The sequence below is a fragment of the Falco biarmicus genome, chromosome 9, assembly GCF_023638135.1.
Source record: "Falco biarmicus isolate bFalBia1 chromosome 9, bFalBia1.pri, whole genome shotgun sequence".
NCBI classification, from domain to species: Eukaryota; Metazoa; Chordata; class Aves; order Falconiformes; family Falconidae; genus Falco; species Falco biarmicus.
In genome coordinates this window covers 10,414,015-10,426,805 of record NC_079296.1, presented here as the reverse complement: position 1 = coordinate 10,426,805, position 12,791 = coordinate 10,414,015, and the positions used below count along the sequence as shown (strand labels likewise).

Below are 12,791 nucleotides of genomic sequence, written 5' to 3'. Positions count from 1 at the left end.
AAATATCAAAACTTCAAAACTTATTTCAAGACAAATTCAATGCTCTGCTTAGTACCAGCACAAATTCTGGGGTGTCACAGTGGTAGAGAAGCAAAAGACAGAGATGCCGGTGGGGACTATGTGCTGACACGTGGGGTTTGATGTGGGGACAGGGGCTGGAGGAGATGGCTTGGCCTCACTGAGCCCCTCAGCCTGCCTCTGGGCAGGGCCTGGTGAAGTGAAAACTAACAATGTGGTGAAATGACTTGAGACCATCTCTAGGGCAGGGGGGATAAGGGAATCATCATCTCCTCTTCAGTTGCCAGTAGAGTTTCTTCAGGCACATCAAAAAACCTTCTCTGGTTCTTCTCACAGGGCCAGGCTGGTGCACAGCCCCATGCTGCCTGCACAGAGAAGAGTTTCCCCCCCAGTTTCCCATGGGAAGCTGCTGGCACTGCAGCTCAGCAGCCTGCACCCACCACCCACTCTGGAGGGGAAGATGCACCCACCACCCATCACTCCCCTCCCACAGCCATCACCTCCACCACTCACCGGCAGCCCCGGTGGTCCTGGCAGCCCCGGTGGTCCCGGCTTCGCATGACCCTGCTGCCTGCGTGTCACCGGTGAGATGGGGTGCCCTGAGCGGGCAGCACCATTCCTGAGCCCTGGGACAGCAGGGCTGGCTGCTACTGGAGGATGCTCCAGGACACCCACCGCTGACCCCGTCCCCAGGGGACCTCTGGGAACATTTCCTTTGGGGGCAGCTGCCTGATGCACCGATGGGGAGACCTTGGCGAAGGTGGCAGGCACGTCCAGGTCAGCGATGGCATCGCCGGGTTTGCCGTGTGACAGCCGTCGGCGGCTGCCCGCATCACCCGTCAGCTTCTCTGTGGTGACGTTCTCCTCCCGGGGGTCGGAGGCACGCTCCTTCTTGGCTGCTCTGTGTGTTTTGATGGAGGGTCCTGGGTGGACAAAAGCACCATCAGATACCCAGGCGTCACAATGTTGTGCAGGAAAACCAGAGGTAACTATGACTATGAACTCACCAGAGCTACCAGCGACCCACGGGCTGCTCCTGCTGAGCCCTGGCCTGCCAGGGCCAGTGATTTTATTATAGGTGGAGTTCAACAGCTCAAAGTCTTCATCCTCAATAGAAAGGCTCCCCTCCTCCTCCTCAGCAGATGGCATCTCGGTAGCAGAGAGCGATGTCAGGGAGCTCCCATCGGGTTGGAGGTTGAGGGTCTCCTGGGTGTTGTCCCACGTCCAAGGTGGCCCCAGGCTCAGATCTGAATTGGTGAGTCTGGAGTCCTGAAAAGGAAGAAAGGAAAAAATGAAATTTGAAGTTTTCACTTCCTTCCTCACACCCACGCCCCCTTCCCTGTTCAACACACTCGTGCTTCTTAATTTCCCACATGCATGAACGCTGCTGTGGGGGATGAAGCAGCTCATGGCTTGCAAGTCCCAGGCAGGAGCCCCTGAGCTCCAGGGCAGCTCGTCAGCAACAGGCAGGTCAGTTCAGCCACTACAAAATAAAACTGGTGCTCGACAAGGGACACGAGCCAGTTGTTGGCGTGGGTCACGCTAACATGAACCTCCTTCTCACAGTCCCACCGCACTGAGCCCCCCACGCAATTTTCTGTGCTGGAGAGGCACCGAGAGAAGAGCCCACAGCCTAACGACAGAAACCCAAGCTTGAGAGCAATTACTAAAACAATTAAAGCAAATGTATAGAGTTACATGGGGGATCAGCCTGCCCCTTCAGCCTTTGATTTTGCTGCTTCTGCCTTATTTCGAGGCTCCTGGTGGTCTCGGGGCAATGGTACGGGCAGGTCAGAGGGGAGCTCGCAGCCCCCACCACACATCTTCCCAATCCAGCAGCTGCAATAGTGCTGCTGGCAAAGCTCCGAGGGTTGGGAAGGGAAGGCAGGCACCAGCCCAGGTGGAGGAGCCTCCTGGCTGCTTGTGGCAAATTAATTTAAGGCAGTGGCTTGCCAGGAATTCATTCTGTCTTCAGCTACCGTGTTAAACAGCTCCCTCAGGATGGTGCAGGTCACGATGCCTCTTTCAGCCCTACAACCACCAGCGGAGCCTAGGCACCACCCATGGGTGGAGGAGAACTGCCATGTTGCTAGAAACATCTACGCTCAAGGCAAAAGCACTGAATGTAGAAAAGGAGTTAAATTCTAGAGTTACCTGCATTTAAAACACACATCAGCTTTACATTACACACCAGTGTAAGTGTCTTAGACTGGGCTTGCACACCGAGCCACACAGACAGAGACCCAGGGCTGGGTTGGCTGGTGGGTATGAAGGACCTTCGCCTCTCCTGGACCAGCTGGCAGCACTTCCATGCCCACCACCCCTAGCTCAGAGCTTGCTCCGCGCTCCACTGAGCTCCACAGGGCACAGACAACCTGGCCCATGGCACCAAGAAGAGCTGGGTGAGAGCTCAGCCCTGGCTGGTGGCTCCTTGGGGCTGGTGCCATGCAGCTGATGAAGAGATAGTCTGCAAGAAGTCACTAGAGGGAGATGCAGGCCCATGCTTGTCTTGCGGGGCTGTAGAAGGGGAGCAGAGAGGTACAAGGAGGTAAGGAGCATCCTTCCCATCATCCTTCCCATCCTATCTTCTGTTGATTGAACCCATTACTTGGCTCTAATTCTGCTCTGCACCACAGACCCAAGGTGTATGCCTGCCTGGCAGCACTAACGTGGAGCTGCATGAACAACAAGTAGGAAACCCAACAATTCCACTGCCAGAAGTGATGATTCTGCAAGTGAGGATCCAATGGTACCAGTGGGTCGGGGGAGGTGGCTCTGGTCAACCCCACTTCTGGAGGGTTCTGGGAGGCAGAGGAGCTCCAAAGTCAGCAGGAGCTGCTGAAGCCTTTGCTCTGCTGCTGGATGCCATGCCATCAGGCTGGAGATTTCCAACCTCTTCCCATTCCAAGTGGGGAGGAAAAGCAAACATCTTCATTTTTCAATTTTCAAATGTCAGGTTTGAAGAGTTTCTTTTTAAAACAGTCAAAATGCTTTGCTCTCAGTTGACAAAAACTTTTTTGGGCGGTCCTGGCTTTGTTTGTTATATAGAATTTGTTATAATTTACTTTGATGTCAAGCTTTCATGCACAAGCAATTTTATAAACTAAACCTCATTTCAAGACAGAAAAAAATATGTTGACTTTTTTTTGTTTAAATATCAAAATGAAGTATTTTGACAACTGTTTTCCCCCTCCAAAATCCACCCCAGACAGAGTCTTTCCCCACAAGAAGTTCTAACAAGGGCAAATCAGTATCCTCCTAAAAAGTGAGCAGTGCCAATAACTACTGCTGATGCCAGCCAAGGACACAACCCCTGGACACCTTCACCCAGCAGTCTATACTAAAGAACGGTGTCTATAGTAGGTGCTAAGTAGGCAAGTGGCAACCCAGTGCCAAGGAGGAATGGTTGAGAAAGGTCAGGATGAGGCAAGAAAAGACAGAAAGCAAAGGAAAGAGAGATAGCAAGTGGGAAAGCAAAGACCAGAGGTGACTAGCCAGCTCCTCTTTCTCCAGAGACCTCTAACAGGGACCTATGGTCCTGCCTTGCAGGCTGGGAAAACCACTGGATGCAACTGAAGGGTAAAACACATAAAACAAGAGAGAAGGGAGAAGCAATTTAGAAAAGGCAAGCCTCATTCATCTCCAGCCAGCTCCCTTCAGCCAGCTTTAGCAGTTAGATGCTCTCAGATTTTCCCTTGGGCACTTCCCAGCCCACCGGCTCAACCTCCAGGAGAGCTTGTTATCATTGCAGCCCTGAAGAGCAAAGGAAGATAAACACTGTGTTTCCTGAACAGCACCCAGTGTCTGGGTAAAATTCAAGGAGATGGAGGAAAGTAAGGGGCAAAAGCTCTGCACAAAGTCATCAGAGCAAAGCACCTGAAGGGGACAGGCTGCAATGAAGCTGTTTTCATCAAGAGAAATGCTAATGTACAATGAACAAGCCTGCAGAGTCTGGAACAAATTAAAACATGCTGCCAATTAAATCACAGCGGTTTTGCTGCCTTTGAGGTGGAAGGAAATCAGGCTTCAAGTGGTGAGAGCAGGGAAGCAGCCAGTGCTGCTCATCCGCAGGATGGGCAGGCTGGACCTGGAGCATCACGGCAAGCTCTTGAGTGTGGCCAGCTGGCACGTCCCTGCCCTCATCCAAGCATCCTGGCCAGCCTGTGCCCTTTGCTTAGAGCCACAGGGGCCTGGGCAGTGGCTGGTAGCAGTCGGTCTGAGGAAGCAATTGCAAGCTGGGCAAAGCTCACCACATGGACACACTCTGCACTGCATTAAAATGGCACCGGATTTTTTAAAGAAATTTTTTGGTGCTAGAGTGGTTTTTCAGGCAGACCAGGGAGCTGCATGGACCCTACCGTGCAGTTCACAGAGCACAGTGCTGAATGGGGGACTGCTGGGAACAGGACCTAGGGCAGGACAAGCCCTTGCCCTGCTGCCCTTAGATCAGCATCAGAAACTCCACCCAGAACGTAGCACCTTTCCAGCTGAAGACCCTGTGGTTTTGCTTAAGCCATTCAGAAACGTTAGTGAACAACCAAAGAAAGAACATTCCTCCCCTGTGACAGCATACAACACAGCCCAGAGAGCAAACCAGTACCGCCCCGCCAGCCATGTTCTCCTCTAACCCACCGCACACCTGCAGGCCCACCTTTCTCCTGGAAGTAAGAAAACCAGAGCCATCAGCTCATCAAACCCTCAGGCTTTTTTTTTGGAACCCCAAAGCTGCTGGAATAGGGGTTGAAGCCATGCAGCATGTGGGGAGGGTGAGGACAGAGCTGCCAGGCATCAGCTTGACCCACTGCCAGGTCCGACTCGCAGCCCCCCGTGGCAGTCCAGGCTCTCGGGACAAGGCAGGAGCCTTTGGTGCTTTCCCATCGCGCACGTTGTTCCTTCCCTCTCCTTGCACGTGAGTCCAAGGCTAAACAGGGCTGTGAAACTGGAGCTGAGGAAAGGCAGAAACCTGCCCTTGCTATGATGGGCTTTCTTCCTCTATCTCCATTTTACAGCCCTTTTTTACACAGCATAGTAATTTTCTTTTTTTTTTTTCCCTTCCTACACAGCACGACCAGCCACCGGGGAGAGGGAGCTCCAAGGGATTAATGACGGCTTGTATGAAAAGCAGACACTATTCACCCGGGCTAGCCCCTATGTAGCCACACCGCCCGGCTGATGCAGAGACCATCAGCACCCTGGATTAAATTAGTCTTCCCAAATATATCAGAATCAATGAATTCAATTACATGAGGATAAAACCCTTCAGAGGCTCCTTCAAAGTAACATATAAGCCAGATTTCAAACCCAGTTAAGAGTCCCCCTCTCATTAGCTTTAACTAACTTGGTTTGTGGTCCTGTTTCTGTTTAAGCAGGATGACTGTGAGCTGGCGGCGGTCAGTAAGGAGCTATAACATACAGACTCTAAACCAGCACTTTTTTATTTTTTTTTATTTATTTTTTTTTTAACTAATACGCCTTAGAAAAAAAACCCTAGTTTATTTTACAAAGTCCTTTCAAGCAAGAAATCAAACAGAGCGCTGCAGAAAAAGCATTCTGGCTAAAACTTGACTCCATCATTTGTACATCTTTAAAACGATTCAGCTGTTAATTATGAGCAACCACATTCCCTGCAAGGTCACCTTCGCAGGGAGGATGTGAGAGGAACCGAAGGGCAACCCAAGGGACCTGCAGGCAGCTGGTTCAGCCTCCTCAGCCCAGCCGAGCACTGCAGGGCTGACTCCTTACCAACCCCCAGCAAGGAGACCCTTCCCACCTTGGGAAGGGAAGCACAGAGCATGGGGCAGACCTGGAGACTCTGCAGACCCACAAAGTGCCCTCAGCTCTACCCACAACCCTCTCACCAGACCCACAAAGCCCATGCTTGGCCACAGATACCACTGCCGTTCACCTCCCCAGCACCCGGCTCCTGTGGCTTGTCCAGGAGAAGATTCTGGGTAGTCTAAGATGCTAATTGCTCCTATTAATGCACTATAATTAGCAGCCACTAGCTCACTTTCCTCCCTGAACAATGCAGTCCACAGCCTGCATAATTTGTCAGCAAACCACGGCAAAACTGGCGGCAGCTCCATACCACACACTCCAACATCTGGCCAGCAAACATATTTAGCATTATTTGTAAACCTCCAACTCCAACAGCTGGGACTCTGGAGAAAAGCATCTGAAACATGAAAGGGGCTAAAAATTCATCTCAGAGGGAGGCAGAGGAAGTTTATCTCCCCATCCTCCTCATGGCACAAATTGGCTTGGAGGCGAGGACCAGGCGTTAGATGCTCCTCCATGAGCCTCTTCCTGCAGCCGTGCACGGTAATTAAACCCTCTGCAATCCCAGCTGCATGATTCAATTTTGGGCTTGGCGCATAGTAAATCCAACAAGAAACAAGAGCTGGAGGGGGCAGGGACTTGGCCTATTTCTAAGTTCCAATTAAAATAGTTTTACAAAGGGACTTTTTCCTCGTTAGCTTTGGGGTTTGCTATTTCTAGGCGTATTTTGTAGCAGGGGTGCAGACGACCTCTTCAGCCACCCCCCTCAAAGAAAAGTTCTTGGCTTTTTATTTTGTAACCAGACTTTTCATCCGTGAACAGACCTGCAACAATGCAGGACATTAAGAAATGGCTTTTCAATGTGACAGTGAAAGTATTTCAATTGAGATGGAACAAAAAGCAGTGCTGAACCTTGTCTCAGGCTGCTGTGACCTGGGTACCAGGATCTGCCGTGACCTGGGTACCAGGATCTGCTGCAAGGTCCCATCTCCCGCAGCACCTAAGCCACCCAAAGATGCAGGAAACTCCGTAACAGGCATTTTCTTCCTTTATTTAATGAGGCACCAACATCTTCTGGGGGAAAATAGGGGCTTTTCACTTCCAAGCTCCACCTTTGAGACCATGGACATCACCACCATCTCCCAACCTAAATCCCCAAGCAGGGCACGCAGCTCCAGCTGAGCCAAGCCAGAACCCACCAAGACCTGGGGTTGCAGGAGAGTCACTGGCTTCACAACAGCCCCACTCCCACCCGGAGCTTCCTTCTAGCCAAGGCCTTTCCTAATCACTAACAGCAGCCCAAGGAAATAAAAGTGCCCAACAGAGCCATAAAAGGGAGGATTCAGGCACTAGATCAAAGCACTGGCCCAGGGAGCTGGGGGCAGAAGCAGCTGAAGGTTTTCCCCTCCGCAGGGATTCACCTGTTCCACAAAGGACAAGGATGGACAAGTTCAAGGCATAAGCTGCTATGGGAAGAGAAAAACCTTGCCGGATGATTTGACATTCCCTGCTCACAGGCAGAAGAGGTCGCACGGAGAGCCAGCTGCGCACATCCATCTCTAAAACAAGCACCAAGGTACAACATCCAGGTGTTTACTGCACATCTTCAGGGTGAGCAGTGGCCAGCCCTGGTCCCAGGGCCCACTGGCCGCAAGGTGCCAGCAGGTTTTCCAGGGCATCTTCTCATCTGCAGCACTGGCTGCTGCCATGGAGACTGGGCTCAGGTTTCTATGGGCTGCCATGTGAATGCCTGTAGCAAGAAAGCTCTTAAAATCAATGGGCTGTTACACGGAGTCTTTTTAAGTTTGCTGTTAAGTTGCTAACAAAACTGAGAAGCCCCTGACACCTAGATGTGCCTTGAAACCCCAGGCAAAGAGGCTGCAAGGGTCCCATCGAACCCATTAAAATGAATCAGCAGAGGCATCGCTCCTCTCAGGAAACCAGAGAGGAGGTTTCTCAACACCCTTCCTTCACCCCATCACACACCACCCATAGCAGACACCCTCACACTGTCCCCCCCAGAAATGCTGGCATGTGCTTGTAAAACTAGATGATCTTTAAGGTCCTTTCCAACCCAAACTACCCAATGATTCCATAATAACCGAGCCTGCCCTGACATCACCTGTCATCCTGCAAGCCATGCCTCCACCCCAGCCTCATTTCGCTGGAAGGAGGGTTTGCCCAAGGTCTGGAGCCTGCATCCATGCAGGTACTCATGAGCATCACCAATGGCTAGACTCAATTTTAAAAGTCTTTTCCAATCTGAATGATTCCATGGTCTTCCCTGCCCCGCTGTGGTGGTGTGACCAGTGCTTTGCAGACCTGCAAAGTCTGAGGAGCCACTTTGGAGAGAACTGTAACAGACCCGTTCCTCATTTATACATCCCAGACAAGCTCCTAAGAGGAGGACAAATGTCAGCAGGGATACACAACCCCCGGGTGACTATCGCCACAGGAGAACAGCTCCCTTGAGGGGAGCAAGGTGAATATTTATCCTCTGTGCAGCAGTCCCTGGCAGGGATAAAATCCACAACCATTTCCTCATGAGCTGAAATAAAGATTTCAGGTTTTTCTTCCAAAAATCAAATTTCAAAGTAGTGTGGTTTTGATGCTGCATTTTTGTTGCTTTCAGGGGTTTTCTGATTAAAAATAGTCTTGAAATATAGCTTTAATGGTGGGAAAAAAAAAATCAAAGCACTTCAGCTTTCCAACTTGACCTGTATTTCTCCTGGTTGAAGACCAGTTTTGATCCAAAGTGTTAATTTCCTTAAACACATTTTGCAACAAATCAAACCAGAGTATTGAAAAGTTTCAGCTACAGCCACCTGTAAGAGAATTTAGTGTCTCATTGTGTACACCTTAAAGAGGGAAATTAATGAATGACATCAGCACCTTTCTGCTCCCATAGGGCATCACGGGGGGCTGGAGGCTCAAGCCCATGAAGCCCATGGGTATCAACAGCCAGAAACAATGGGACAGGCAGAGGACAACGGGAGACCTGGCTTGAAAAGATGCTGGAGACTCTGCCTCATGAGGACAACTCCACAAAGCCAAAGATTTAAAAGCAAGTTCTTCACAGGAAAGTCACCTGTGGATAAGACATCTAGGCACAGCTGGCAGATGGCATCGGGTGAGGAAGAGTATGGTGGGAAGCCAGGGCTTACAGCCCAAGTTCTGATCCCAATTTCCTAAAACACCGGGTTTAAGTGTTATTGCCAGCAGATGCCCAGGTCTTATTCACTGCCGGCTGTGAGGCACTGCAGGGCAGGAGCTGAGGCGTTCAGGTACTCGGGTAAAGGCAGCACAGAAGGAATCCATAGGATGCACACCAGCCAGGGATGCCGACTCCCAGTGGGAAGCCGGGATCCAGCCCTGGCAGCCTGCACTAACACAGTCCTGAATTCCAACACATTGCAGACAAACATTTTTTAATTCAGCTTCACTGTCCGACATGGGAAAGGTCCATCCTGCAAACTCCCATCTGGCGAGCTCAGGGGAAAGGGCTCTCCAAGCTGAGAGTTACTGGTCTCTTAGGCACAAGTCGTCATGACTGAATTAGATCCGTTCTGTGTAAACAGAACCAAAAGCCAAAATCAATAGCGTACGTGTTTGCTCCTTCAAATAGGCCAAATTTAGAGAAGAACCAGCTGAGAAAGACAAATTGGGAACTGCTTTAAAGAGCTCGGGAGTCATCCAAAGCCTGAGAGTTGAGGCAGAAGGCATGTGGGTTTAAAACCCCCAGAAACTGGACATGGGAAGGTGGGAATGAGCAGAAACTGAAAGTGACCATTAAGGATAGTAAAGCAGAAGAAAAAAAGGAATTGGCCTGTGATAAGCAATATGGAGTTTATGATTTGTAGAAAATCAACTTGGACAAGGAAAGTAAAGACAGGAGAAATCGCTGACCCAGCCATCCCCAGTGCCAGCACGGGGTCCCCATCGCAACCCCCTGCCACGTGGAAGCAGCCAAACCCGCAGCGGCGCGGGGAGCAGGAGCTGCCGCCTCTGTCTATGTCTCACAAAAGCCAGATGACATAACCAGAAGACAACGAGATACTTTCTAGTCCAGAAGGGACAAGGAGGAGGGGTTTCTCAATCTTGCCCCAAGAATTCAAACTAAAAAGCATTCAAATAGCAGCAGGCTCTCGCAAACACGAGCACTGATTTTTCAATGTGGCTCAGAAAGCTGGGGAAGCTCCAGGGGACCGGGAAAAGGCTTTATATTGTGCCAGGGGGGGAAGAAAAAAAGAAAAAAAAAGAAGGAAAAAAAAAGAAAAAAAGAAAAAATGCAAACAGGAGGCCTTGAGTCATTACAGACCTCTTCCCTCAAGCCAAGCCCAAGAAAAATAATACAGCAACTAATATGGGGCTCATTAATAAAGAAACCACAGATAATTAATGCCATGGTTTTAAAGGAGTAGCCATGTAACTAACTCTGTATCTTGCCTGAGGAGATTAAGAGTGTTTTGTTGACAAAGATGTAACGTTGATGTAATGATCCCAGACTTCTGCAGGGCTTTTTTTCCCAGCTAGTACGGTTTGATACCATGATCCAAAAACTCAACTGACTTTCTAAATGGCAAACAGGTTAAAACCCAGCTTGGAGCATCTCTGCCTACAGAAGCCCAGACAACCAGCATAACATGCTGCCCTAGTTTTCAGCTAGGTCAAGCTAGGTGATGTGTATTTTCAAAGCTTAGTGTCTCCTCTCAGGAAACACGTTTTTGTTGGCTAGAAGAGGCTTCTATCCAACACACAAAGGTACAATATGATTTACAAGCTCAAGATCAGAGAAAGACAGTTTTAAACTCTTTTTCCAGCACATTCTAGCATCAAGCCCCTGGAAGAAGCTCAGTCATGGGGAAGTTGAAAATCAAGGTTGGACTTCTTACTAAGCAAGCTTCACTGATTTGAAGGAGGAATACTTGCCAGGAAATCCTATGGGCGGCGTTCAGCAGCAGATCAGGCCAGATGTAATTCTGCCTTTGGATCTGCAGCATCCACAGCAGGGGTCTGGGGAAGGGAATCCCCTCCTGGTGCTCAGCTTGGCGCTGCCCTTGCTTCCCGGGGGAGGTGCACAGGGCTGCAGCCCCCAGCTAAGGCATTGCACGGTCCTTCTCCAGTTGCTTTGGGCCAGGAGTGCAGCAGACATCTGCTCCATCAAAACTGGAATAGCTCCCCACAGCAAACCCCTCCCCCATCACTACTTCGTATAACCAAGGGCAGAAATTTTTGCTCACAAGTTTCATACGGTACCTGGGTGCTGGATTTTGGAACTGAATATGTTGTAAGCCTAAATAATATACCAGATTAATTATTTCCTTTTGGAAGTCCATGTGAGATGCCTTAGCAGTGCCCTGTTTTCACAGGGGGATGTTTGGGGCTCGCTGGCATCCTACCCAGGCACCCTGAAGCAACCCAAAAGCCTGAAGAGCCCTGCAAGCATCACATCCCAGGGTCACATCCAGACTGGAACAACTCTGCAGGACTCCCCATGCTCCCTGCCACGCTCTCAAACAGCACAAGCGCCTCTCCTCAAAAAAAAAAAAAAAAGAGCAAAAATAGTTTCTGAAGCAACCCTGGGGCAGAGCACAGCCCTGCTGCCATTGCACGCAGGAGACGCAGCTGCCCCGAGCAAGTGGCCACCAACCTGCAGCAGGGCACCAGGCACTGCTGGGAGGTGCAATGCCCCGTGAAGTTGCTTGAGAAGGAGCAGAGAAGCTGCCGATCAAACCAAGCCCTTGCTGCAATACTTCTGGCATATGGCAAGCCATAAAAGCCAGCAAGGGCACAAAAACCTGAACTAAGGCAGAAGGTCAAATCATAAAATGTGGAGGAATAGCTGCAATTCTCGCTAGAGGATGCCTCATGGCTTGGTAAGGTGGAATAGCACTTTATTTTTTTAATCACGGAGAAATCTCGGAAGTAGCTTGAACTGTCCAGATAATGAAACCTGTCAAATTTTGTGTCTTTGGAAATCAGTGAGATTTAGGCTTTATTTGACTTTTGGTTGAATGGCTTTAGGATCGCAGATCAAATTGCTTTGGAAAAAGCCATTAAGTTTAGTAATCACCTCAGCCCTCTTGCTCACATTTAGTACAGGCAGACAAAGAGAAGATAAAAGGTAGAAGTGGCTCAATACCATCCAGGTCTCAAAGATTGCTCATAAATTACAAACCATCCCTCAAAAAAAAAAAAAAAAAAAAACCAAACCAAAAAAAAAACCGGACCAGACTGCGATTCAGGTATAATTTAGGCTTCCAGTAACAAACAACTAAGCAATTGCCTTCATCCACTTACATCTTTCTCCACCATCACCCTAGCCCTCCACAATTATTTAGCTCTAATTAGCAATTAAGAAATTCACCAATATACTAATTTACTTCTAAATGAACAAAGGCACAGTACAAAGTATAGCTGTGGATCATCCCTGCAGCAGAGCTGATCTGCTCTTCATTATTTTCAAACTGTAACACGTTAGTAGTGCATTTTTTTCTTTTAATAAATCCAAATGTCAGAGATCCCGAGGCGCCTCTGGTCCTGATTAAGTGCTTGAAAAATAAACTTGTCCCAAATCCAGAATATTGTTAGTCTTCCCCTGTAGACCCATGAATGTCACCACTTTTCTTTTTACGGCAACATCTCACCAATTCACACCAGTTGCTGGGAGAACCGCTGGCAGCGAGGTCAGCTGGCAAATGAGCATCAGATGGGGGAGCACATCCTAAAGAGGATCCATCAGGACCTGAGAAGTGGTTGCAGGGAGGCAGAGACCACCTTTCAGACATGCTCAGGAAGAGTCATTTTGCCATCTCAGCTCATTATCATCATCACAAACCCAACCCATAAGCACCCTCATCAGCAAAGCAGCAGGATGCCTGCTGCTGCAATGCTTGTGCCATGATTAAGCCCCGGAGCAGATGATACAAACCCAGCTGCAAAAGACCACTTGGCCATACATGAAGCATAGCTCGCATGAAGGAGTTAGCAAGGTG

General features: G+C 49.5%; 1 protein-coding gene across 1 annotated transcript in view; it reads right to left on the bottom strand.

The window, feature by feature from the left end:
• Positions 1-12,791, bottom strand: part of LOC130155549 (collagen alpha-1(I) chain-like) — a 90,636-nt gene that overhangs the window by 37,594 nt on the left and 40,251 nt on the right. The window contains exons 7-8 of the mRNA XM_056352936.1: positions 1,026-1,287; positions 532-941 (exon numbers count right to left, since the gene is read on the bottom strand). Coding sequence (XP_056208911.1) covers positions 532-941; positions 1,026-1,287 — 672 coding nt within the window. The remainder of the gene's footprint in view (positions 1-531; positions 942-1,025; positions 1,288-12,791) is intronic.